At 40.2% G+C, this 26,255-nt stretch overlaps 1 protein-coding gene and 5 long non-coding RNA genes across 11 annotated transcripts; 3 read left to right on the top strand and 3 right to left on the bottom strand.

Moving 5' to 3' along the window:
• Positions 1-433: 433 nt before the first annotated feature.
• Positions 434-11,844, top strand: LOC124189029. The gene is made up of 4 exons (XR_006872579.1): positions 434-665; positions 836-930; positions 1,128-1,348; positions 10,297-11,844. It is a non-coding gene; the product is annotated as an uncharacterized LOC124189029 (long non-coding RNA).
• Positions 11,845-12,256: 412 nt separating this feature from the next.
• On the top strand, positions 12,257-14,435 carry LOC124200759. 5 transcript variants are annotated; one of them, XR_006877372.1, is made up of 5 exons: positions 12,257-12,469; positions 12,539-12,669; positions 12,736-12,877; positions 13,211-13,463; positions 13,856-14,435. It is a non-coding gene; the product is annotated as an uncharacterized LOC124200759 (long non-coding RNA). The 5 variants fall into 5 exon arrangements; XR_006877370.1 differs by having other exon boundaries at positions 12,258-12,476; XR_006877388.1 differs by having other exon boundaries at positions 12,258-12,476; positions 12,539-12,664; positions 13,856-13,916.
• Positions 14,436-15,237: 802 nt separating this feature from the next.
• On the bottom strand, positions 15,238-15,791 carry LOC124209315. The gene is made up of 3 exons (XR_006880869.1): positions 15,732-15,791; positions 15,359-15,520; positions 15,238-15,286 (listed from the first exon to the last, which is right to left on the bottom strand). It is a non-coding gene; the product is annotated as an uncharacterized LOC124209315 (long non-coding RNA).
• Positions 15,792-17,308: 1,517 nt separating this feature from the next.
• Positions 17,309-17,794, top strand: LOC124205546. 2 transcript variants are annotated; one of them, XR_006879377.1, is made up of 3 exons: positions 17,309-17,443; positions 17,502-17,528; positions 17,749-17,794. It is a non-coding gene; the product is annotated as an uncharacterized LOC124205546 (long non-coding RNA). The 2 variants fall into 2 exon arrangements; XR_006879376.1 differs by having other exon boundaries at positions 17,502-17,794.
• Positions 17,795-17,935: 141 nt separating this feature from the next.
• LOC124205539 (cohesin subunit SA-2-like) lies at positions 17,936-20,679 on the bottom strand. The gene is made up of 8 exons (XM_046602987.1): positions 20,540-20,679; positions 20,268-20,450; positions 19,990-20,202; positions 19,766-19,923; positions 19,522-19,707; positions 18,990-19,460; positions 18,533-18,897; positions 17,936-18,161 (listed from the first exon to the last, which is right to left on the bottom strand). Exons 4-7 carry the CDS (start codon positions 19,817-19,819, stop codon positions 18,778-18,780), a joined length of 831 nt encoding a protein of 276 aa, XP_046458943.1. The 5' UTR covers positions 19,820-19,923; positions 19,990-20,202; positions 20,268-20,450; positions 20,540-20,679; the 3' UTR covers positions 17,936-18,161; positions 18,533-18,777.
• A 552-nt stretch (positions 20,680-21,231) lies between these two features.
• On the bottom strand, positions 21,232-25,882 carry LOC124205534. Its single transcript, XR_006879369.1, has 9 exons — positions 24,361-25,882; positions 23,209-24,295; positions 23,065-23,128; positions 22,488-22,754; positions 22,091-22,387; positions 21,904-21,994; positions 21,717-21,841; positions 21,471-21,639; positions 21,232-21,392 (listed from the first exon to the last, which is right to left on the bottom strand). It is a non-coding gene; the product is annotated as an uncharacterized LOC124205534 (long non-coding RNA).
• Positions 25,883-26,255: the final 373 nt, after the last annotated feature.

Genomic DNA, 26,255 nt, shown 5'->3' with positions numbered 1-26,255 from the left:
TTACGACGTGGGTGTGTGGATTTGTGCACATCACCCTTGGCAACCGAAGCGACGAATAAACGCGGGAGTAAAAGTTCTGTATCAACTATTCGTATGCAAACCGCGTATATTATACATGTAGGCACGTCGGCTCTCACGTGATCTAATATATGCAAGAGAGTCTTTCTTTCACTGCTGGCGTGTATGTATATTTAGTCTGTTTGTTATTCCCTCTTGGAAAGCCAACAGCTAGGGAGGGTTCCAGGAGGGTCTGATTATGCTGGCGGTTCCGGTCTCAAAGTAATTATATCTGCCTATTCCTAGAAATGGGTTCAGTGTAACTTGATGAGATAAACTATTAGAGACTCAAATCATTTCTGATCCAATCAGCGATGTCGAGCCCCGGTGACAAAACCGTTAAACCGCTTTTAATCGTTGAATTTGGGGAGGTCGATTATTTAAAAAATTTCGATCGATATCTTATTTGCAAGTATGATTAATTAGAAGATGAGTGTCGTCTGCTAAGATTACAAAGAAATTCTGAACGACCACTACTTTGGAATCGTAACGTGTCTGCACGAAAAATAGTTCTAAAAATAAAATTACAAATTAATGTGATCGTCTTGTCAACTCTGGTCGCGTCTCGTTATAGAATAGCTGAATGTACACTCTGCTGTTTATAGCAGGTAAATAACACTTAAGAATACAAATATAATGATTATGGAAGCTGAAATAGTAGAGTTAAACCTGATCCAAATTTGTGAAATGTTAGTTCCTGACTAGCATTTATTATCTAAGCTCCCTGTTGATGCATGGCATAGTTTGTTTGTATGATGTAACCTTCTCCTTTGTGTAGATTTGAGGCCTGAACCAGCCATCATAACAACACGATATGCAAGATTTGCTTCTGGTGGCATTGGCCACTGTAACAATCTCAGTATAATCGCTTGGGTAATGATTTTCGTTGCTTTATTAACCTGTGACCTGCTAGAGATTTTAATGATGCATTGCATGAATTGCTTAAATGCAGTGTTTTACACGTAAACCTTAAATTCTCATTAACAATTAGGATTAACCCACAATCTCATTTTCAACCTTTTTGTTTCTGTAAATATTATTTTCGTAACCCATTTTTATTTGTTTTTTAGGTAAACAGCATCCCGTTAGATTGGAGAACCTATACCGATGTCGATCGAGTTCCGAATTTCTTCTTCTCCTTTCTTGAAATGTCCTTGTGTACACCCATGTGAGTGTGGGTGTATTCACGAGGACCCCCTCTTTCCTATCCCGCCTGCTGGTGTAACATTCATCTCTTCTGCGGATGCAGCACTTATGGATGGATGCCTGGCCGAATTTCCCAGGCTTAAAGGTAGGACAAATTAAAGCTATTTTTCCTTTTTTGACTATTTGATGGCTTTGGTTACAAATCGTTAGATTGTAGGGAAATGCGATTATTCCCGAGCTATAGGCGTTTGACTGAAACTGTTGTCTCTTGTCGAATTCAAAAACATTTGAACTTTAAACACTTCAATCAAAGTGCAAAGTCTAGAAAATGTTATGACCGAGAGGGACCACACCGGGACCTCCTCGTTTATTCATAATCTGTCCCCGCCCCCGTAACGCATCTCTCCTGCGCGTAATAAGAGATGAAGTGGAATGGTGAGTTGGCAAAAGAAACAGGCAAACATCAAAAAGGAGAATCGGGGAGCGGGATAATAGAAGGGCAAAGATTTATTCGCTAAAGGAAAGACGGGGGAATATAATATGTACCTTCCTTTTTTAAAGGAATATATCATATCCAAAAGATGTTTGCTATCAAGATTGAAACGGTTTTTCTTTCTTTCCTCTCTCTCTCTCTCTCGCAGCAGCACTTGTCATAATTCCAAAAGGGAATATAAATTCGGATTGGGTTTTTGATCTTCCACTTTCTTCTTTATATTTGGCGGACGTCAAGTTTTTCTGAATCTTCTTGAAATCGTGAATATTAGCCCCCGCTTCTTTTGACAGACGTGTATATCTCTCTGATGTGCCTTTCATAAAAGCTTATAGTACTAGAGCCTTTTTTCCTTCGAGTCTCTTTTTCTCTCTCCGTGTATGAGAAAAAAAGGGAAATTTTTATGACTTTAATGACCACCACCGTGTGAGGTAAGGCTCTCTCCTAATAGTCCAGCAGCACATGAGCCATGGCAGCGCACGAAACCTCAACACAACAAAAGTGACTACAGGACAGCCGCGTAGCACCTCGAGCGGGCCATCACCATATCTATATCTATCCTGTATAGCTGCGCTCTTGGGCCCATCTGTCTAAACAGATGGGTGTGTTTTTATTGGGCACCAACTCTTAAAGACATGGCCATTTCAATGAAAATAACTCAACTTGTGTATCTATCTACTACACCAGAAAAAGAAATGGGAGGGCAGCAGCAGTAGTATATGGGCGCTGTAAAGGGGGAAAACAAAAAATTGAAAAATAAAGAGCCCGGATGAGAAATAACGATCGCTCACTTGGATCAACATTTGCATGGCTTGAATTCCGTGTCGTTCTGTACACAAACACGTACACCGAGTGAGTGTTGACAGACCGGCTTGGAAACAAACGTCCAAACAAATAAAAAAGAAAAACGAAATTCTTTTTTATTACAAGAAAGATAAATAGATGGAGCGATTTTTTCTCGGAAAATATAACCAAACTCTCTCCGAGCCAAAAGAAATATTTTATACTAGGTGGAAATATTTTTTTTTTCGTTCTTCCTTTCTTCTTTAAATACATAAAACGTCAGCAGAAAAAAATGTGGCCGTCCCTTTTTAGTTTTTCATCGACGAGCAAAATGTTAGTTGGCACCTGGGTGCCATTCCAAATATTGGGACCTTTAGTGTAGTAGCGGTGTGGGGCACTACAAGGGCGTTGTCCACTCCACGAAGGTGACAGACAGACATCATGTCGACTTAAAACTCTTTTTAAAAATGAAAAAAAGAGTCGGGGGCCAACTCCTTTATCTTGGAAATGGTGTTTTTTCGAAAGTGTTGAATCAATTCATTTTGTTTGGTAGCGGCCCTTTTCCCTCCAATCCACACGCAATCCAGCGACGGAATCAAAGGGGGGATTATATTACAAGAGGAATGTCGAAATGATGGTTATAATCCAAGGCGAGAAGAGCTCGATCGAGGTTTTATGAGGTGTCACATTCTGACACTTTGGAGCAAATCGCCGCTGTTTTTTGATCATTTTCCACCGCACCCACCTTACACTGTTTGAGTGTTGCCTACGGCGGCCTTATCTCCTGGAACACTCTCTCGGAAAGGCCCATTATTATCTGGAATTGTTTGAACCGGCTGCTGCTGCTGCTGCGGCTGCAAAGTCAGTCGCATTTTTCGCTTTAGTTCCTCCGAGTCTTTTCTTATAACTTTCGAGCGCAAAAATGGGGGGTGGCCAAATTCAACGCTTCTTCAATTTCCATTATGGAAGGTGAACATGTTGCCGTGGGATCCCACAAGTGGTACAGAGAACAATAAGAAAAAGCTGAAGGGAGGGGGCCATTTTTAGGAGGGGGGGGGCAGAGGGAAACATCATCCAAGTCTAAGAATTCGATTTAAAGAAAAATAAAAAGGTACATACTGGGGGGGAGTAAAAAGAAGAAGAAGAATAATACAAGGAGATAGAGGGAAGTAATGTTCCAGTGACCAGAAGATCCCTGAAGGGCTGTTCCATTAGCGGCTTGTCGGAGGCGGAGGAAACCAACACCTGCAACACGCTTTTTGTGTCAAAGAATATAAGAAAAAAGAAGAATAACATATCTCTCTCTCTCTTTCTCTATATGTGTGTGTGCTTGTTTTTCCCTCGGTGCATTTGGGTGAAGCCTCATCGCCCCCAGCAGCTTTTTTCTATCGCGTTTTCCTATAGGCTGTGCTGGAACAAAGTGTCTGGAAAAGAGGAAACAATAACACGTAGGGGGGGACGGACGGACGGCCGGCCGGTGCCCAAGAAATAAAAAAAAAGAGAAGCGACAACATCCATGTGAATCGGAAAAGCTTATATTCCTTTTTCCCCTCCAAAAAATAAAAGGTGTTGGAGGAATCTTGTAAACTACATTTATTCACCCCCTCCGCGACTATGTGTGCGCGCGCATACATGCATACATCAACGTAAATGTATAATGCAGCAGAGAGTCTATGGAAAATCGAACTGGAATCGCTAGAGAAAAATTCCTCTGTCGTCGTGCATAGCCGCCCGGATTGGATGGAGAACCCAAAAATGCGGAATATGATAGATGGATTCGACGTCTGCAAGTGTTCACACTGTCTGGCCGTGTTTTCTTTAGATATACGTGCGTGTGGTAATAGCAGGAAATGTACGTACGTATATAACTGGCGCTTCAACCTTAATCAAGTCTCTCGGGAGAGTTTCTTTTATTTTTTGATATAATGGGTCGGCTTATATGCCTCATATATCTCTCCCGATGAACATTTCAAACGCGTCCGCCGCAGAACGAAAAAAGAAAAGAAAATGGACGATAAAACTACTGTTGCCTCGAGAGTAGAGAGAAAAAAAGGCAAGAGAACTATTAAAAAAGAAAAGAACTTCACGACTATTATACATGTGTGTGTAGTACAGTCTATAGCCCGGTAGTGCCATTCTCTGCACGTGTTCCAAAGACAAAGATTGTTTAGGATTTTTATATTTTCTTATTTCTCAGACAGAGAGAGAGAGAAATATACAATTTTGATTCGTCGGGTGGAATTCATGGGAATCGTTAAAAAAAAGTAACGTCGTACTTTGCCGGTTTACCGCACAGTGCGCTTAAGTTTTTTCGCTTCCAAGTTCGAAACCGACCGACACACAGCCAATGGGTTGATCTCCCCCTTTTTATCGCCCTTGATATACGCAGAGGAACCTTTTATAATGGATACATTTGAATTTTTTGGGGTTTTCTTTTTTCTTTTTATCTCTTTTGAAAAGAGAATTTCGTACCGGCTGTGTTCCCTTGTCGCAAATTGTCACACTTTCATAGCGAAAATGGCATATCCCCTCCCTATCAACAGCACCTTATTTTATTTTGAAAAAAAATGGGAAATCCTTCCGATTCCCACAGGATTGTCGATCCGTTTCTCGGGACGCGGTTGAATAGGAGCCGACAATCATTGGAAGGGAAAGAATACAAATCTAATACTCTTTTGTTTGGTGAGTTTGTGGGAACGGGTGAGAAGTGGTGGACCTTACCTGTTGATGACAGATCTGCTGGCCCGTGAGAACTGGTTGTAGTAATCCATGTCGGAATAGTTGGCTGTGCCTTTCTTTGTCGATTATTGGCTGTTGGCTGGATCGGTTCGCACTAAATTTGCAGTTCACTGTTGATCAAAGTCTTTGAATGTCGTTTTTGCTATGTGTAGACGTGATAACTGCGGAGGCGGGAGCGAGTGGACGGGACTTGTCATCGAGGACGCTGTCGGATAGACTATGCGCCAGGTGTACAGGACAAGATATAGCAAGAGTCGAACGGTTACGTTCAGAAAAGAGAACGGAAAGTCCCACAACACACACAAAAAAAGCAGCAAGTTCGTGTACACATCTTGAAATAGAAAGAAAGAAAGAGAGAGAAAGAAATAAGAAGAAGAAAAAAGGGCAGTTTCATTTCGATTCGGCTATTGACTGAATTGAATGGAAATCCTTTCTTGGGTCTCTGCGGACCAAGTGCCTCATCTCTCTCTTTCTTATTTGGCTCCGACACCTATAGAAATCAGAAAAAGGGGCTCTTGAATAGCGGGGAGCCGGCCTCTCGATGCTGCTGGACTGCAGCTGCAGAACAAGAAAAAGAAGAAAACGAAAAAAGACTTCATCCCCCAATCCGGAATCGGAGTTTTTTTTTTCTTTCGCCATGAATAGCAGGAAAGAAAGAAAGAAAAGGTTAGGTTTCTTATTCTTCTTGATGTTTCTCTCTTCTTTTTCTCTTCTTTCCTCTTGACTTTGGAATGAAAAGCAACAATTTTCAAGCCACAGCAGTCGCAGGCCGTTTATAACGCTAGAAATGAGAGGGTCAACATTTGACAGTCAAGGTTGGCCCAACTGTTTCCAACCGAAATGAACGCGGAGAATCTCAACGCTATATTCAAAAGGCATATTATCTGAGATAACGACAACAATTCACTGGCATGTACCACCTCTTTAGGCACAAGACACAAAAGAGCAATTAGCCGGGAGATTTACCATCTATCGCCCATGTATTCATAATAATAAGATGAAAGATATATATAGGAGAGGTGTATTTCTAATGGCCAGCCCAGCGTCAGTGAAATCGGTGTTACATATGTTTTAGCCAACGGGCCTTACCCAACTTAGACGACTGTTATATGCCATCGAGGCAGAAACACGGAATGGGCACCGCAAAAGGTACTACACACAGCACCCACCACACACTCGACTTGTGTAAAACATATAACTTATGTATTATAGGAAGACGAGGGGCTGTTATTTTTCTCTCTTGTGTTTCGTTTAAGAAAAAAAAAAGAAAAACTAAGTAGACCGCGCGGTGGCATGAGAAATGGGGGGATTTTTACAATCGTTGTGCCTGTCACTTGTTTCCTAACAGTTTCATAAATAAAAAAAGGCTTAATGTTGTTTTTGATGACGCATTTCTCCTTCATCCTCCCTTTTTCTCCTTTTGAGTTTTTAATAAAGAAACGTCTCACGATTCTCCATCAGCGTCTAACTTATGGCCTATACTCCAAAAGGATATTTATACTTGCGTACAAGCACCGACATCTAAGGGTCTCGGCTCGGCAGCGCGGCAAGCGCTCGAACAAAAAATCAAATCAAATATAATAATCCCACCGAACTGTTTTTTATTGGGTGAAGAGAAATGTTATGTAGCGAAACTTCATTTCCGTCGCAGTTTCTGAAATATTATCAAATAATAATCCGCTAGCTCGAATATCTTGGATATTGCATTCGCAGTTGACTGCAATCTGAAAAACTTTGATTTAATTTTCCTCCCCCAACCAAAGCCGAAAAAGCTTAGCCGAGAAAAATGAAAAGAAAGAACAAAAGTCGGCGTTGTTGTCACGGGGAAAAATATATATGTAATAGGAATTCGTTGAATGCCACGGAAATCGTTATTTTATGTGTTCAACAGGATTAACTTCTATGTAGACGTAATATTGCTGGCCTAACTTTTCCTTTTCGTGCGCAGCCAACAGCTTTTTTTGTTTTGTTTTGTCTACGAGTGTTAACAAGGATTAAACGGGGTGACAATGACGGGGTCTATCCAGTCACGTTTGCGCGTTCCGAAGGGCCGGACTAATTGTAGCTAAGATTTTAACAATGGTAGTAAGAACGACGTGTTTTCGACTCGACTGGAGTTGTCTACGACTGCTCTGCACCACGTCGGTCACGCGAGATCCTCCTCGCCATTTTATACTAAGCTCGATTCCCGTCACGAACAATCATCATCCAGAAATCTAAAATCGGAAATCAACTGCCGGTTAATAAATTTGAAAGCCCCAAATGTGGAAGGAATCAAGTGTCCAGCGCATGCGCAAGTCGCGTAATAATAAGCTAATGCGCTTGACAAGATAAAATTAATATTCGTGATAAGAAAAAAAGTTTGCCAGTCACATGTCAAACAATAAGCCATATAATCCGATGAACAGGTAATCCTTTTTTATCTATAGAACCAGTTCGTGACAAATGTTCTTGAGCAAAAGGCAAACAAAAAAACAACTTAATCATTGGGACCGAGAGAGAGTCCGGGACGTGTCGTTTATTCTGATGAAAATCGGATGGGATAGACAACAAGGCACTATGTGGTTTATCGTCGATTCGGGACGCAGTCAACTGGAAAACAGCATCTCTTTGAGAATTGAGATTCTCAGCTGGTCTCTGATCGAAACGAACGACTCGGCAGAGATTATTATTTTCTTGTTTTCCTGACAGCTACACAACACACGAACGAAATGAAAGCGACGGGAATTTCCTGCCGCCCGCCTCTTTCTCTGATCAAGACAGTCAACTGTGGAAGACGTGTGTGACCAACATTTTCGGCGTGAATGACTGGGCAAAAGTTGTTTTTGTTTTTTAGTTTTTTTCCACCCGATACGGAGATCAAGACGTGTGTGGGGCGCACAAATTGTTGGTCGGTGGGGGGATTATTAATAAGCGCCGACCGAGCACGCTGCTTTTTTTTTTGCTGGGAAATCCAGCCCAGCTGTTTGTTTCCAGCAGAGGATTGCGTGGGCCGCCGCCGCCGCAGTGCGATGCCGTGACAATTTGAGACCCCCCCTCCTTTTTTTCTTCTCTTCCAGCCACGCCTGTCCGTCTCTCTCCTTTTTGTGGACGGCGTAGTACTTACTATATACGTGTCTGTTCTCTCCCGCCCAGCACGCGCGCTTCCCGACGTTCCGGCCCATTCTCTACGCATCGTTTATTCGTCGTCGTCGTCGTCGTTTTTCCATATGTACATGGGCCACTCGGCGGGTTAGACACAACAATACGAGATAGGGGAGTGGCCGTACAGATGGAGAGGAACATAGTGTTTGAATGGAATAATACTACTCAACTCCCAGTCTCCCATCCAAAATGAATAGAAGGCCCCAGAGAAAAATAGCACATGACAGCGCACTCGCCATATCACGATATCGCCGCATATCCAGCTCATCTAGACGAGAAGATAATCGAATGATGTGTTTATGTGTGCACCACGCCCGCGGGGGCAGCATATATAAACTAGGGGGGTCCCGGGCAGACCCAGATGGGCTTGTTGGTTGCTGGCCTTCCACCAAATTTCATTAAGAGTATATGATGCATCACGACCGAAGCCCAGCCGCTCGCACTTCCACTCCAGACGACCCGAGTCGTGGAAATGAGAGATCCTCATCGCTTGGCTTATTACATAAGAGAAAGAGACACTCTCACGGAATATATATAGGGACGAGACGACGATGTCGAAACAGAGATGTAGGATATATGCAGAGCTGCAGCAGCAGCATTCGTCCATCCGTCATTCGATCGCGACAGGCCAGTAACGCGCAATACATTCCGGATTATATATATATGCGCTCGTATAGTCTAGAAAGTGATTCAGCCCAACAGACTCTTGACATTAAAGTCGTGTGAAAAGACTTGACAGCGACCCAGAAAAACAACGAAAGCCTCTTCCCCCCGGCCTGTGTCCTGTGTACATCGGGGAAATAATAAAAAAAGGAAACTTCTTGTCTCTGTGCCAAGTCTATGGCTGCTGGGCCGGAACCCCGGAAGAGTGCCAGAGACACTCCCATTAGGCAAAAGTTTTTCATCGGCCAGACTGCGTGGCTCTTTCTCTTTCGTCGTGTGATGGTATAGATTCTCCTTTTTTCTTTTTGGCTTTGGCGTTGTTGTTGTGGCACACTGTGTGTAGCTATACATTGGCCGTGCGTGAGCCGGGCCAAATAAACGAGCGGTTATACTCTCTATTCATGGGGTTATACGAGCGATGGAGCCTGTCGAGTTCCCTCCAGGTTGCTGGCACTTTTGCCGTTCGCTTAGAGCATCACGAGCGCACGTGCACGCAACTGATGGCCAACACACCTTGCAGCTGGGTGGGGGGAAATTGACCGGGCTGCGGGAGCGGAGGAGCATGGGCTATAGACTATAGATGCAATAGGTAATACCAACCCAAGGCAGGCAGGCAACAGCCTCCATTTCATTCTGGGTGCGATAAAATCACTCACACAACTCGTTGTGCAATAGAACGCTGCTGGCCAATTTCCAACAAAAATAAATGCGACTCTCTCCCGCGCGATGCAGCAGACAGCGGCCATGCCCATCTGTGATGATTTCCCGACACTGTTTCATTTTTTTTTTTTTTTTTTTTAGCATTTGAAATGAGTTTGAAACCAGCTCATCCATCAACGGCAAAGTTGAAAAACTACGCAGTTAACAGCCGCTGATGAACTTGCCCTATGTCTTCATTCTCTTTAAACTCCAGAAGAACAAAAAACCGGGGGATTCAGCAGCAGCACGATTTTTGGGGGTTTTTGATATATTGAGAGCGTGATTGTGAACAAATTACTTATATTCCCGATTACCATTTTAACTTGAGCTACTGCTGCTACTGCGTCGACTCTTGTGATTTCAAAAATAGACTATTGATTTGGTTATGAAGGAAATTGACTTTTTTGGGGGGAACGCACGTGATATTTTCTCTTTTGATGTTTATAAAGAAGCTCCCCTGACTTCGTGCTTCGACATCGATTCCGCCGGATAGATATATAATTTCCTGGTGAAACATGCTACTTTTCGATTCCCCCTTTTGATTTAAACATTTTATTTTGTGTCTTCTTCTTCAGATGTGATTTCCCCCCCACTTCCATTCCGACTGAAAAGCGTAGGAAGATTGAACATGCAACCGAATCGAGTCATCGTCTTTGTCGGAAGAGATGCCCAGCGGTTTTTGGGGTATAGTAGAAAATCACCTTTCACGTTTTGCTAGGCCATCGACGGGTCGCGCTGGAATAAAAAAACAGAATAATCTCAGCTGGGTGAACACCAAAACGCCGATGATTTTTACAACCGTTGGATTGGACACTTTGAGTCGCAGGTTTTCTTTCTCACACCTGAGGAGTGATGGAGCTCACAAAGCCCGGGGGGAAGAAATAAGGTGTGCATTAGGCCTCCAGCGCTGCTGCATCAGAAAATCCAGAATTTTCTTTTATCTTCTTCTTCTTCTTTGAGTTTGAAAAAAAAATCCCCCCAAAACTGGGGCTGTATACAACAGAGGCTTCATAGAGTCTCTCTCTCTCTCTGTAGAATTGCAAATGGTCGGTCGATCAAAGGCGGAGATGGTCGACCAAGATACATCGTGTAGATGAGCTCCTCCTCTCTTTGTCGCTTTGTCGGAGGGTTTGGAAGGAAACCTTTTCTTTTAACCACCGCTTCCTCCCTACTTTTCTCCTCGTCCAACCAGAGAAGACCCGAGTGCTTTTCTCTTTTTTTTTCAGCATTTTAATCTGCACTCCAACACCTTTTTCTCGCCCTCGCCTATCTCTTGTCTATCCGACACCAACAAGCAAATGCTCGTCTTTGTCTATACTGTGACATTACATAACCAGTGTATATGCTACAGTCTCACTCGGCTTTTTGATCTCCTCTTTCTTTCTTTTAAACTTTGTTTTTCATTCAAACCATTTTTCTCTCGCGTCTTTTTCCCTTATATTCGTCCGCATGATTATTTCAGTTGGATTTCCTTGGGATCGTCTGTCGTGCGGATGCAGGTGTGATTCGACAATGACACAAGCCTTGCAGCCGTGACCAGACAATCAATTGACACCCGAAGCCAAGCTGTAAAGCAATACAACTGGGTTGTCCAGGATCATGTCCGAGACCCTGTTACGATGCCTTCCGGGCATCTGCTATCCGAAACGTCTAATCGATATTCACCTTCGAGTGAAACGTTTAACTGTCACTGTTTCTCGTTTATCAGTCTCATTGAAATTTTACTGTCGTCTCAGCATTGTCGCCCGTTCGATCGGAAAGAAATGATTTCGACGACAACCCTATATTATATATCTCATTGGTTTTTTTTAATGATTGCTACGCTCAATAAGATTTAAATGTGGAAAATAAAGACTTTCAGTATAAATTGAGCCTGCATTTTGTTGTTATTATTTTGTGCATTCCATCAGTTTTCTATTTTTGTTTTCCTATTAAAGGAAAAGTGTTTTATTTTCCATTAAATGAAAGAAGATGAAGAATATAAAGGTTACATGGAGAATTGGAGATGCACTCACTCTCCTTCCCTCACTTATATGCCAACGATAGTCGATGGGGGGCGATGGGGGGCACCTACTTATGTGAGCGTAAGATACACTGATTGATACCAAAACTGAATTCAAACTTGAATTGAGTTATTTTTTCGTTATTTTATTTAGCTGTATGGCACACAGAAAGGGTCACAAAAAATAATTTAAAAAAAAAAGAAAACATTCTCCACACGCTATCTAGCGGTCAAATATAGAACTACATAAAAAAAATTCCCTTTTCCTGCCCCAAAACACGGAAATTTTCTCTGCCATAGGCCCAAAGTCGGACATTTAAAATATTTTAATTCAATAGAGTTCTACTGTCGAACACTCGTCACTCGATCATGAAAATAATTAAAGAATTTATTGGAGTTCTACTGTCGCGTAGACGCGTAGTGGAGTACGTTCTACTGTCGGGCACTGGAGTTCTATTGTCGCCTGTCGGGTATTTTAATAATATTTAAAAAAGGAGTTCTTATCATCTTATGTCTTTGGAGTTTTACTGTCGCATCCAAAGAAATTTTTTTAAATTATTTAAAATATTGAGGTTCTATTGTCGGTGGAGTTTTACGGTCGCCATAACGGCGGATTGTCCCCCCATCCGCCAGGTGGCGCGAGTGTCTTCGTGAGGAAGAAATAATTGCCCATTTGTTTCCGAGACGCTGACTTGAAAGTGTCTTCCAAGTTGATTGGTGTCGATCTACATTTTTAGCCATTAAATGTAATTGGTAATGCTAGTTTGGATTTCTTAAATTTAATTAATCTTTGACGTCTCTGTCTGAATTTACAGGTAATCTGGCATATAATTTCACTTGGACAAATGTGATGACGTGGGTCGAAACTGCTGTCCATTTTGTCGAAATGTCGGCCATTGTTAGCTGTACGTCTCATCTCGTGCAGAAACACTTCGGAGCTAGTATAGTAATTTTGTTGATCAATCTCCCTGCAATAATGCAATAGGTTTTACTTTTATTAGTTGATTTTCAGGTCGGAGATGGAGATCCCTTTGCTCAACTGTTGCAGAAATTTAGAACATGACAAAGTCCGAGCTTCATGGCTGTAGCCTGTAGTATTGGTTTATCGAGCTGGTGCTATCCCAAGTGTAACTGCAGGAAAACTTCTTGAATTGGTAATTTGATTGATATTATTGGTTGTAACTTGGGAAATCTTGTGTTTTTTTTTGTTTTGTTTTTTATTTTGTATTCAACTGATACGCTACAGATTTAGTTAATGACTAGAGAGTAGACCCCTTTGCTTCTCTGTTGCAATTATGAGTTAAGACCATTATGGAAATCTTGATTACATTTGTTATTTTCAAGTTGGAAAACTTGACAACCACCAATTCCTTTGTAAGATTTATCAAGTAATTCTGATTGTATAGTTTAACATACTTCTGTCGTTTTGTTATGTCACATCGTTCGTCATTGTTCCTTGTTAGTAACTTGCTTTTGTTTTTCAATAGCCAGGTGAAGTCTGCGCTTCTTTGTTGCAGTCTAATGTGCGCATGGATTCGTTGCAGTCATCCAGTGAAAGGTGTGAATAAATTGAGCTGTTGCATGCAGTCTTTGGTGCTGATGTTGTCCTGGAGTGTGGGAGAGTCCCATGCTTCAAGTCTTCTGGGATCAGCTATATCTGAGTTGACGCTGGATCATGCTGCATTGTGGTTGCCGAAATGTTTGACATCTAGTAGAACTGCAAGAAGACTCCTTGAAATGGTAATTTGATAAAAATTATAAGTTCTAACTTGGGAAGTATCATGCTTGGACTACTATAATTGCTTACATTGTTTAATTTTAACATTTGGGGATTTCATCATGTCAACAGCTCTTTCCTTTGATCATATGTAAATTGAGTTATGGGTTGTTTAAGGGGAATTGGTTAACAAGATAGGCAGATACTGTAGAAGAATGTTTTTGTTTCGCTGCAGAGCACTACAAATTTCAAATGAATTAAATGAGTAATCTAGTTTCATGTAAATTTTTGTTTAAACTATAGTTATCAGATAGTTTTGCCATAGAATATTGGGGTGAACTCCATTTGAAGTGATTTTTTTTTTATTTTATACAAAATTTCCATTGATCAAACATTAATTTCATTTTGGTCATAGGTTTATGTTTACGTAGCAGTGATGTTGCTGTCCAATATGCATGTTGTTGCAGCCTATACTGGTGAAAGTTTTTTTGCATCGAGTTATGCTGTTGCTGTTCCTTGGTGCCGGACTGCTGGTGTTGTGCACAAAAGTTACATCCAGTTTTAATTGATATTTGCGTCTATGAAGTTAACCGTTTATATGTTGAGAATGAAAAAATAGTAATACGGGGAATTTTTACGTTGAACAAATAATAAACATGTCTTCGCGATTGGGAAACCAGCGAGGAGGAGATTGGAGGAGGGGGGCAATTGATTTTCATTAGCTAGAAGAAGTCGTGGTTTGTTTTAATAAGGTTGACATAAAATCCTTTGTCTATCACATCCATATACCTACCTATATAACCACATCTATTCCTCAAACCCCATATCTTCCACCAACATCCATTCCTTAAGCCCCATAACTTCCACCAACATCCATTCCTTAAACCCCATAACTTCCACCAACACCCATTTCTTAAACCCCCATTTCCCCACAAATGTCAAATATCTATAATATGTAAATACTATTGCTGAATAAATAAACCAACTATGTAATACATAATCCTCATTTTTATTCTGGAACACTTACAAAATAAATAATTCATTAAACAGAGCGTCCGGTTCGAGACAATTTTTTTTGTGCGAGGCTTTTTAGCAAGCAATCCGCCACCCAATTTGACAAAAAGTGATGGTTTGTTTTCACGGAAATTTCGTCAGACGGTTACAAAATTTCTAATTCAACAATCTGATGTAGAAATTTGCATCTAGTCTACTGGTGCAAATTGCGATTCTGTAAGCCTGATTAATTTGGGTGATGCGTTAAAAGCAATTGTGGGTTTTTTAACACATCTCCTAAATAATCAAGCTTAAAGAATCGCAATTTGCACCAGTAGACTAGATGCAAATTTCTACATCAGATTGTTGAAATAGAAATTTTGTAACCGTCTGAGGAAATTTCCGTAAAAACAAACTATCACTTTTTGTCAAATTGGGTGGCGGATTGCTTGCTAAAACTCGCACATGCAGTGTCGGCGTAGATCCAGGGAGATTACCTGGAAATGGAAGAGGAGAGAAGAGTGCGAGGCAAGTTTTACTGGGGAGCGATTTGTCATACTAGGCTTCCGGGTTAGACTCATGACCCTCTAAAAGTTTTCGTCGGATCATGCGCCTTCCAAGTCCCCGTTCGACCAGAGCCCTCCCCTCCTCCTGGTTTCACAGCGGGTGAGTGACCACCGGCGGGCGTTGGTTAGTGGTTAGTTAGGGAAATGGGGCCAAAGAAGAAGGGAGCCCAGACATGCACTTGTTTTATCTAACAACTACACAATTTTTCAGTCTTGAATGACAGCATTCTCTTGAATTATAGCATCACCAATGGATGAAGTCCATGATAAGTAGTGAAGGAGTTACCCTGTAGACAGAATGAACATTTATTAGTTTGAGAATAATTTTTCAACAATATTTGAGCGACAGAAAGCAATACCTCAAATCAAGCTTAAGAAAGTAAAAAGGGAGATTCAAGGGAAGCAGCCAACAGGTTACCAAACAAGGTAGTGTACATTGTTGACTGTCAGTCAGTCCTTTTTCTTCAACATGACTTTACTTAAAGTCTGTCATGCAAATTTAGAAACCTATAGTTTCAAACCTGTAAATAAAAAATAAGAAAATTAAGTCACCCTGTTAATAATTTGTGTCATCAATGTACTTGAAAACTATGAAAATAAACTATCTAAAAGAATAATTAAACAGTAATCAGTATACTGCAGTTGAAATCGTCTTATAACCATAGACGTGAGTGCAGATCAAAACTTTGAACTGCAACAAAGAAAGTTCCTTGACATGACAAGTGAACTTACACTTGAAACCACCAAACAGTTAGCCAAGGTTCTCTAGAAGATGGAATGAGAGATTTGTCCGTGATGGGGTGATCTAGCAAGTCCAATTCTTACAGCAGATAATTATAATGAATCCTAATAAAAGATGAGAAGATTGTATGTTTTTCAACAATACTGTAATAAAGCTAGTGTTGGTAGTTACCTGTGTCATTTCGATGGCACATTTTGAACAAAATAGTCAACGGTAGGCTACGTTTCCTCCTGTAAGTTGGTGAGAAACACTAAGGTTATCCAACATGAACACGGAATAGAACACATCACCGACAAGTTACAAACGAAATTACTCGAATTAACCTATGTGTCCATTTGTAACTTTCGAAGAAAATAGCTGTAGCTGAAGATAGATTTAGACGAGACGCCATAAGCCATTTGACAACACAATATTCCTTCACGCCATCTATTAGACACGTCCAAAACTCACTATCTAAAGGACCGGCTTTAGATAGTCACAAAAGTCACAAAAGTAAATCAAAAAGACCTTTTCTGTTTGCTTTAGCTGGCAAGGAGTCTTTAGAATTGTGCAGAGAACAAAGCTCACTTGCTAGTTTTATGCAAATTTTCCGGAAGTATACCGGAAGTAAGCGATAGCGCCTCAACCATTGAGCTGCCGACCAAATAAACCAAATATTCGTGATCTACGTGAAATTTGGGGTCGATTAGATGTAATTTAAACTAAATCCAGATTTTGGCCAAAATCGAGAATTTTCCTGAACTACAGTCATGCCTGAAAGTTTCTTGAACAGGCAAATGGCTCTCTATGTTCTCAGTTTAATTTGACGGAAGGGATACTACGGTGCCTACCGTACCCCCAGTATTTTGCGCCTTTTTCTCTTTTTCTTTCGTAGGTAAAGGAAGAGAAGAATATAAAGAAAAAGAGAAAAGGGCGTAAAATATCGGGGGTACGGTAGGCACCGTAGTATCCCTTCCGTCAAATTAAACTGAAAACATAGAGAGCCATTTGCCTGTTCAAGAAACTTTCAGGCATGACTGTATAGTTCAGGAAAATTCTCAAAACCGGAAGTACGAAAACGTACAAAACAAAACATGAACTTTACCACAAATTTGACGAGGATCACGAATATGTGGTTATTTTGTGCGTCGAATGAATATTTACTGAACTACTGACTAAAATGAGAAAACCGGAAGTAGAAAAAAAAATACATATTATTAGAAATCTAACAAGTGAGCTTTGTTCCTGAAATAGAAACTGACAGTTATCACAAAAAAGTTCTTTGTAGTAGTAGCGAGAAATTTCTTCAGATAGGTGCAAAGTAAGATTCTGACAGGTAAAAAATTATCAAAGACCATGCCGTCTAACGTCAGAAAGAAGAAACGTTTAAAAAAAGTAACATGAAAACAATGTCCGCTCTAGCTCAGACACTAAATTGAAAGAACTAACAAACAAAGGTAACAAATAATTTTCATACTCACGTAATATTCACCCTGTCAAATTTCACCAAAAAGCCACCACGCAGCATGACACATCACAACAGACGAAATCCTCAAGGTGATAATAGACGCCAGTTCAACTTCTACACTGAGGAAAAGGCACTCAAGGCGGTGATATCCGTTATCCGTTCAGGTACACCTTGTCTGCAAGTGATCCCGACGTTTCAGCACCTAGGCAACAGTGCTTGGGACAGTGGATTGCTGAAAGGATAAACACCTAGTTGGTAGGGTAAACCTGCCGTTATTCAGAATGTGTTTCTCTTCTCTGTGGCATTCTACTAGGTTACATACTACAAGGCAACAGCAAATGTAAGATCAAGCACAACGGATGGTGAAACACTACCCTGTCTCACAACAACAGCATGTTCCAGGCTCATGTGATCCTCACACAATAGGGACTGGGCATCTGATTGTTTTAATAATCACCTGTATCACCCTTTTAGCTTTATTCCTGTCATTCTGCACTTTACCTAACCCGTGATAAATCTTTCTTTTTGAATGAACACATTTTGTTTGTTTTTTAATTTAGCAGACAAACGAGACAGCAATCAATTCACAACCGTCACAACTGTCAACTGTGTTTATTTTTCCTAGAGAATCCTACAAGTGCGATCGTACGTAATCTAACAGCAGGATCCATTGTTAAAATGGAAATTTACATGTCGCAGTTCAGTAGCCAAAAGGATAAATAAACAAAGCACCTCACCAAACGTTAATAAAAACTAACATTTCCTAGAATCATCGCAGATAAGATGCGTTAACACTGGAAATTTATCAAAAAATGAAATGAAACTTTTACACGTACATGTTATGTTACTACGAATTCACTTCATTCATTCACAAGACTCAAATGCTGAAGTCAAACCGGGTAACATTACCCACCCTCGGCAAATTCGTGATCTGATCCATCATCGTTATCAGCGATTTCACCGTCGTCTCCACCTGCGAACAAATTGAAATCTCGTCAGTAAATCAATTACATGCGGTCACCACGAACAGATGAGACACAACGGTCAACTATGAAAATATTCATCATATTTGACCCTGAATTCCCGCTATATTCCAAAAACTATGTTCTGTTGTAGGATTTATAAGGATGGCAATTAAGTGAAAAAAAATGTGTCCCACATTAACATTAAGGTAATGAACCTTAGGAACGGAACAAAAGAACAAAGAATATGACGACAACGTAAGTAATTACGCCAACTCTATCGACAATTTAGAAAATACAAACTGAAAATGGTACATGATAGAACGAAGGTTAATTGGAAATTATGCACAAGAGAAAGCTTCTAAGAAATTCCATAAAATACCTGTATCGCGACGACGTCGTCTGTTAGCGCTCCTGACAGAATGCGGAGGTGGATCAGTTTCGCCATGAACCAAGGAATTCCGGTAGAACAAGATAGGTTCCCATTCTCGACGAGGTGAAAGCCTACCCATGATCAGCATTCGGTCCAAAAACTGTAAAACCTCCTTTTTGTCTTGTTTTAACAGTTTGTTTGAAAACTCGCCACAAATTTCAAGAAACGCTAAATTAGGAAGAGGGCCAATTTGATTATTTGGATTCTCGAGTGGATTTGGCAAAAATAATTCCGTCTCTATGAATGGCGGTGATAGCTTCGCGATTTTTCACCGTATCGAGTCCAAATGACATGGCCAATTCTTTGGCCAATTCCTACGGACAAATTTATTACAATTATTATTATTTCATTATAAATATTTGCGTGAAAAGTAATGCTGTCAGTAAGGTTTAAATTTGTTTCATACCTTGACACTAAGAAATTCTTCTGACTGCCGATCAATACGACTTCCACCATCCCTTGTTAGATCGTGAAACAGCAATGAGAGACTAAGAACCATAGTTTTAGCACTGGTAATTTTGTTGATGTTTCGAATTGTTCCCAATAATGTCTTAATGATGTCACCGTAATCATCGTAATACTTGACATAGTGTCTAATAACACCTGCCGCAGCTTTTACAGGCAAGACGTTGCAAGGCACGAGTTTGCAGAAAACCGATAAATAGTTCCGGCGATTGTGCAATTTTTCAATTTTTTTATGTTCGTCGCCTTCCTCGTCTACATCTTCTTCTTCTTCAACAAATACATAAGTCTGAATGAAGTTTTCCAGAATTTGTTGTAGGTCACGATCAGGCTCGTAAACAAGCGGTTTTAACTGAGGATTGTCTTTTAGTCGCTTGCTAAAACATATAAGCAAATCCCCTACAGACACGTATGCCTAAAAAACAAAATTATAAATACGCGTGGAATGACAAGAATTTTTCACTAACAATACCAACCTCTTCTCTAAAATCAGCAACGTTCGAAGTGATAAGCTCAGTCATCAAAGACATGTACGCGTCCAAATGATCTCTTAATTGTTTCTGTTGTTGAGCGGCAGACGTTCCTTGTCCAGAACAGTTTTTGAATTGCAGAAGCTCCCATAAAACAGCAGAATGGCAAGCAGAAATGCAATATTTTATAGCCTAAAAAAATAACTGCATAATATTTTGCGGAAATAAAAACAAGAAAATCACTAGATACTTCAAGTGGCATTGACCGATTTAGGTTTAAAGTTTCTTGAATTCCGTTAAACATCCCACAAATTCCATGTCCCAAGATTGTGATGTGACGAGAATAAGGCAATTTTTTTTCAAACCCAATACCAGCGTAAACACCGAATCCTTGTTGGGCTCGTCGTCCTATAAAAACACATGAATAAGTATATAACACGAGGAAAAAAAATTGCAAACTAAATAAATTCTTACGCCAGCCATCAGTGTTACATAATTTTCATAATCTTGTTCGCATTTCTTAACGATACGATCAATTAAAGTGTTCCTTGTTAAATCACATCGAGAAGATATGGCGTAATCTTCATTACAAAGATATTCCAGCGCTTGAGCGCAGCCTTCCAACACTTCTGTTGTGGTGTGCCTTTCCACTATATTCTGGATCAAGCGCAATAACGAATCTAGACTCTGAAATTTGAGAAGTTAAGTATCTCAGCCTTTTGAAAACAATATCATAAATCAAACGAACTCACCTTCTCTTGACGTGAGGTAGTATAGATTTCCATATTAAGGTATTGAGGGATTGACAAGAGGTTTGCAACTTGTTCGGGATCAGTCATATATTTCCCGAGTAACAGAGGAAGAGTTGGTATGAAATGTTCAGTAAGTCGTACACGGCGACCTTGGGTTTGTTTGGTTTCTTTGACGGTAGGAATCTGTAATAATAATAATTCATATGAAAATCTCCACTACTACATGTTGTATGTTTACATGATATGCACATTAAAAATAATTAATCGGTTACCTTTCTCATAGACCCTCGACCTGCAGGTGGTTCTCCAGTCGCAACTTGTTTAAATCAGCACACAATTTATCAGTCTTGGATTACAGCATTCTCTCGTCGGTTTTCAGTTTCACCAATGGAGTTCCATGATCAGTAGCGAAGGATTACCCTGTAAGCAGAATGAACATTTATTTGGATGACAATAATATTCAAAGAAGATTGTAGCGACAAAAAGCAATACCTCAAATCAAGAGGGACTGTGTAAGGAGCTAAATAGGGAGATTCAAGGGTAGCAGCCATTGGGTTAGCAAAAAGGGACCTTGTTGACTTTCTTGAAAGAACATTACTTTTCATAAAGTCTGTCATGCAAATTTAGGAACCTTCAGGTTCCTCGTTTTAAGTGAAAAAAAAAACATTTAAAAAAGAAGTAAAAGAATAATTAAACAGTTTTAAGTATATACTCACGCAATATTTTTCTCGCCAAAATCATCATCTCGTCCAAGGAAACGCCATCACACATCGCGAACAGCCAAAAATCTAAGAGTAAAACTCCGTGCTGTGTTGAGAGCAGGGTAGTAGAAGCCGGTTGGGTAGTCGAATGATGCTGGTCGCCTAAATGATGTTCATGTAGGCCGCATCTTCTCGGTCATTACCTAAATGGCTAAATCAAGCTAAACAAAATGTAAACAAAATTTAAATTCAGTGACATGACAATGAAGTTACACAGAATAACACCAATCAGCTTTCCTAAGCAATCCAGAAGATGGAATGAGTCAAGTTCGATGACAAAGCGATGATCCGCGTTGAACGTGTGGTCATTGCCTTATTTTGGAGGGATAACCATATGCCCCACATTTGGTCTTATAGGCAACATCTAAATAAGAAACCAAACAATCGTTAAAATTGCTATTAGTATGACAACTTCTCTAAATTCAATGTAAACACAACTTACAATGATGATAGCATGATCACAATATTTAACCTCTTTTTTTGTTGTTGAAAAATAGGAAGATTCATGGGTAGCAGCCAACGGGTTAGCAAACAAGAAATCTTGTTGACTGTAAGTCCTTTTCTTGGACATAACTGTGTTTTCATATAGTCAGTCATGCAAATTTAGAAACCTGTGAATAAAACAAAAATTTTATATTAGACTGCAATTAATAAAGTTCAGTCACATGACAAGTGAACTTTTACACACATGAAACCACAAATCAGTTATTCAAGATTCTCTATAAGATGGAGTGAGATTCTCGATAAGATGTTCCATGCTGGGGTCGGTGATCTAGCAAGTTCAATAGAAACAGCCGATAATTAAGATTAATCCTAATAAAACATGAGAAGAATATATGTTTTAGCATGAAATGAAGCTAAGTGTTGGTTTTTACCTGTATCATTTTGATGACACATTCAGTAGAATACAATGAGTTGGAACAAAATAGTTGACGGTAGGTTGCACGACTTTCACGTTTACTCTGACTGTGAGTTGATGAAAAACATTAAGGTTATCCAACATATACACGGAATAGAACACATCACCGACAAGTTATTACAGACGAAATCACTCGAGTTTACCTATGAATCATTGGTAAAATTTTCGAAGCTAACTTAACGTTGATTGTTGACTCATCAGATGAAATGATAAATTACGTGTGTTACAAATTCTCACGTTCTGACGAATAAGCGACTAAGCGAAGAAAATTTCGCGTTTTGGGGCAAGAAAAGGGAATATTGCATGCAGTTCTATATTTGACCGCTAGGTAGCGTTGTGGCGAAACTTTTTTTTTTTTATTTAAACATTTTGTTTGTGACTCTTTCGGCGTGCCATAGTTGTTGAAGATTGACGAGGTGTTGCTTATATTGCACTAAAAGCTTGCCAAAGGAAAGAATAAGTCACAAGTATAATTTATTACGAATTAATTACATAAAACTATCTTGATGCTTTCATCATCGGAGCTTTCAAAGTTCTTACCTGGGGATACTGATGCGGAGGAGTAGCGAAGTACAGAGACGCTGGGTGATATATATTATAGCTGCGATTATGCATGTCCTAGAGTTCCAGTTCATAGTTAACGATTCCCAGAATTCAGTTTGTCAATTCATAAAATCGCTTAGAATCTTAGAATCTGTTCACTTGTTCCAGCTTCGTAAAATTCCATTTCTGCAATCAGAAGTTACTTGAAAAAGGTATCATCTCCCTCAGCAACGAAGACTCAATAATTCGGTGATTTCTTGAATCCTTCATAGAAAAAAGGCAGAAATCGGGGAATTAGCAGCAGTAACTACTATTTGTAGCGTCCATACTTTATAAGCAAAATGTGGGCTTCTATATTGGCAAAAATAAACAAATAATTCATGGGCTAAAAAAAGCCAAAAAATGATTAAATTTATCTTGGAAATAGGAAATAAGGGGCGTGGGACTGTAGATATTCCGTCAGTAGCTTAATTGTAGGTCTAGTAACAAATTTTCCAAAATTTTTACAAATTTTGGAATTCTTCCTATAGTAGGATAGGAATTTCATCGACTGAGACTAATTATTCTCTCTTACTTGATCACATCTGATTGGGGTGCTGATGTTGACGGGTTTTCTTTTCAGGTCCTCTATGCAAGTCCTATACCAGTTTTTCATTAGTTTCAATAATGTCAAACATAACGTTGCAAGTAACACTCGTAGAAGAAAGAGAATACTTACAAATCTCTTTTCTTTCTTTTTAGAATAGTACAGTCAAGGACGCCCTGAATTGTAATGAATTTTTCCAGTTCTTTCCTTCCACGATTCATTTGATTCTTTTTTAATACTTTTTCCAAGTTCGTACGACCATCGTTCCGTTGACATGTTTTGAAAGCGCCTCCGTTCCTCGACCTCTCGACAATAGAAATACTCACGCAGGTTTGTGACTAATATAGTTCTGAATGGTAGCGTTGAATTGAAAAGGGACGGCGAAAGTTATTGTTCAGCACTGCATTCTTATATTCATACGAGGTGCAGCAGGGCACAGTTGCTGGTTGCCAGTCGTGTCCTTCTATACTTGAAGTTGCACTCTGCTGTATATATATCCTCCTACAGGGCTGTTCACGACCGTCTCTTAACGTCGCCAAGGTCAAAGAATGCGCAGTTCTGAATTTATTTTTTTCAATTAATACGAAAGGGAACTAGCGTGAGCTGGGAAACCTGGAAACCCAACATACATAGGAGCCTAGCTGCTGCTGCCTAGGACGATATCAAAAGCTATTTTTCTGTGTGAGGCTTAATTACGCGCTCGCATGTCGCCTCTGCAGCAAAGCGGTGAATGGAGTGAGAATGAAAGCGAGCGGCGATGGTCGGTATTCATTTTCCAAAGTAAATTGGGCGAATCAAAACTAAAGGGAATCAGACAAGATAATTCGTTTTGGAACGAATTCAGCTATGCTATATGGCTATATGCTCTTGGACTCTGTGAACCTTATTCGTTTCTGCTGAGTTGTCCCATCTCTCTGGAGAATTCTAAAGATGGCACCCGCTTGTTAAGAAAAAGGAAATCCCACTAATAAAGCTACTTGGTTCATTACGGTCATATACAAAATTTTTCATCAAATCTTCAAATTACGCAAAATCACGAGAGTCGTCTTAAGATTGTCAGGAGCACCTCAATTCCAAGTGCTGTGACGAAGAGTCGTATACTGTTACATTGTGCAGCACTTATCATTTTTTGTTTAAGTTCCTATTCATTGCCTCGTTTATAATTACACGACATCTACTCGAATCGCGGCTTGTTTTTCATTTGATTCTAATCTCTTTCCTGATAAAAAAAAGCACCAAATAATATTTTTAGAAAATAAAAAAATAAAAAATATTTTTCATTACTTCCCGATGACATGTATAGAGTCTCTCCCAGCCCTTCATTGCATCGCGTGAATCAACATCGTCGTCCTGGTGCCCCTCAAACAATTCGGTAGTAATCGATGGAGACGCGCCGCTTTTCACGTCGCGTTGTTATACTGTCGGCGATTATTTATACGACCTCGATCCCCTGTCGACGTAAATCAGTAAAGAAAAAGAAGAAGAAGAAGAAAAAACGAGCAAAACATCAGAAACACGGACACCCTAGATTGATGACGGCTATGCAGCGGTGCCTTTTTCATAATCGATTCATACTATATAGCGTTTCACCAAGTTGCCTTGGGATTTAAGTCGGCACGGCGCTGGCCCCGCGCGACAGCCTCACCAGCACCAGACCACGAACCCGCCGAAGACCGAGTAGCGCCCTCCGACTTTTAAGTGCAACATTTTCCGCCGCAAAAGAAGTCGACTATATAGACTTGTTCTTTTAAGACCTTGTTTTGATTTACGGTTCGTTAACCTGATGTTTTTATCATACAGCCAAGTGTGTGTGTGTGGTGGGTTTTACCAAACGGGCCAAGCAGCTTCCAGCTATAGCTATGTAGCTCCGAGTAGAAACAATCCCGCAGCACAATCTTGAATTCACAGCGAGTATTACATTCATTTTCTATCGTGTTTTCTTTGCCTCCGGATTCATTTCGAGGGAATGCCTTCAGTGATTATGGCTCGCAAACACGACCATGAAACGGATAATTGAATCAATATCTTTGACATTTTCACACGTGTCAAGGGCCCACGCACAGCAGCACTGCTGGGTGCAATGCGCTATGACAGCATATATGCGGATTTTTTCGCGAAATATATTGATTTGGCTACTCATATTCGAAGCTTCGGTGTTTGGTTATACACGCTCATCGGGACCTTTAAGCGCCTGCTGGCGGAGACCGAACGACCTCTAAGAAAACGGTTGAACGTCTTGTCAGTAAAGACAATCAGTTGCCTGATGACGTCCAAAAGCTTTTTTAAGGGTGCTAAACTCATTGACGTCTTATAAGATGTGTGTTCCCCAACACTCTGGGTCTTGACAGGAAGCATGAGTCAAGTATGCCGTCAGTCAAAGTCTGCCGTTGCAACATTAGTGTGGACCACGGCGGGTCGTGACTTTCGCCGAGGTCCTCGACATTTTATTAGCTCAGCGGTTATACCGCAGATAACAGACAGGCCGAGTGGAGTAGTGCTGGACTCGTCGTGACTATAGACGTTGAGGGACGCGAATAATGTGCTGCTGGACATGCCGTGGATTTCAGAGTTCGAATACGACAGGCGACCGTCGAAATCTGTCATATTACTTAGACGTGCCCATACTATATGCAGTCTACTATGTCTCTCAGATTTTAACGCATTCATTAAATCATTAATGGCCATTTCTGTCAAGGAGCTTTCTCGTAAAATTTCTCGGGAACTCAGTTGATCATTTCAAACTATCCAAGTATATTTATTTCAGATAAATTTTTCGATCAAAAGAGATTCACTCTATTCAACATTGCTCAAACTGTAATTTCGAATTCGAAAATAAAATTAACGATGCGTAAACAAGCCTCTTATATTCATATCAAGTTATGCAAGGTTCATTTTCTTGCTGTACAATTTATTCAAAGAGAAAACGCAAAAAGTTTCTAGAGGAAAAAAAAGTTGAAGAAACGATTTAATTCATAGTATATCTTTTTTCCCGGAAGAGTGTTATTGAATGCTACATTTCTTAAGATTGTGTACGGCTGCTGTTAGTGCTATACAGCTCTGAATGCTCTGATCTATTTCTTAAACAAAAGCTTTTTACGTAATTGGGTCGATACAGCTGTCTCTCAATTCATCGATAAATAATCCCGCATTCGGCAAGGCGATAAAGAATTCGGATCCGT

The sequence above is a fragment of the Daphnia pulex genome, chromosome 2 (assembly GCF_021134715.1).
Source record: "Daphnia pulex isolate KAP4 chromosome 2, ASM2113471v1".
Lineage (NCBI taxonomy): Eukaryota > Metazoa > Arthropoda > Branchiopoda > Diplostraca > Daphniidae > Daphnia > Daphnia pulex.
This window is presented reverse-complemented; position numbering and strand designations above follow the sequence as displayed.

Coding starts and splice junctions, on each gene's coding strand:
- LOC124205539 (XM_046602987.1), bottom strand. CDS start 19,819: ATGTTTAACGGAATTCAAGAAACTTTAAACCTAAATCGGTCAATGCCA. Junction 19,708..19,765: donor ATCGGTCAATGCCACTTGAA/GTATCTAGTGAT, acceptor TTATTTTTTTAG/GCTATAAAATATTGCATTTC. Junction 18,898..18,989: donor AAGAATTTCTTAGTGTCAAG/GTATGAAACAAA, acceptor ATTTGTCCGTAG/GAATTGGCCAAAGAATTGGC.